The sequence below is a fragment of the Aureococcus anophagefferens genome, assembly GCF_000186865.1.
Source record: "Aureococcus anophagefferens unplaced genomic scaffold AURANscaffold_502, whole genome shotgun sequence".
In the NCBI taxonomy this organism is placed as follows: Eukaryota; class Pelagophyceae; order Pelagomonadales; family Pelagomonadaceae; genus Aureococcus; species Aureococcus anophagefferens.
Genome location: NW_008705958.1, coordinates 690 through 1,339, shown reverse-complemented (window position 1 = coordinate 1,339; position 650 = coordinate 690). Strand labels below are relative to the sequence as shown.

Genomic DNA, 650 nt, shown 5'->3' with positions numbered 1-650 from the left:
CGGCGACGTCGAGCACGCGCGCCTCGACGCCGAAGGGTAACGCGCCGCCGTTTTGGCGGTCCGCGCCGACCATGCCGAAGACGCCCTTCGAGTCGTCGTCGTACTGCTCCTCGCCGCTGTCCTCGGACGCCTTCACGCCGACCCACTCGATCATCTCGCGGAAGGCCGGGTCCGCGCTCTGGAGCTTGATGCGCTGGCCGGGCAGCATGGAGTCAAGGACAACGATAGGCATCGTCGCCTGGCGCGTCATCATCTCCTGCACGCGGCTCTGGAGGCCCTGGAGCAAGCTGTCCATGTCGTCGCCCTCGGCGCGGCGCGCGACGCGCGACGCGGAAGTGCGCGTCGGCGCGACGAAGGCGTGGCATGCTGTCGCCGCGAGCAGCACGACGAGGAGAGACATCCGAGATGTCGAGGTCATCGTGCCTCCGTAAGCGCAGCTCTTCATCATCGCGCTCCGTAAGCGCCGCTCTTCATCGTCTGTGAGAGCAGCACCTCGGCATCAACATCACAGGGTGTACCGCATTATGGAGTAGCCCGCCCAAGGATGGTTCGCGCGCTCCTCCTCGCGTGCGCCTGGTGCGCGGCGGCGAATCTGCGCAACATGGCGCCCTGCGCCGAGCCATGGTCGCAGTGCGGCTTCGGGCAGCCCT

The 650-nt window shown here is 67.7% G+C and overlaps 1 protein-coding gene across 1 annotated transcript in view; it reads right to left on the bottom strand.

Moving 5' to 3' along the window:
* The window catches only part of AURANDRAFT_68868 (hypothetical protein), a gene marked incomplete at both ends in the record, with an annotated part of 6,007 nt that extends 5,589 nt beyond the window's left edge, over positions 1 to 418 (bottom strand). Inside the window, one exon of the mRNA XM_009044601.1 lies at positions 8 to 418. Coding sequence (XP_009042849.1) covers positions 8 to 418 — 411 coding nt within the window. The remainder of the gene's footprint in view (positions 1 to 7) is intronic.
* Positions 419 to 650: the final 232 nt, after the last annotated feature.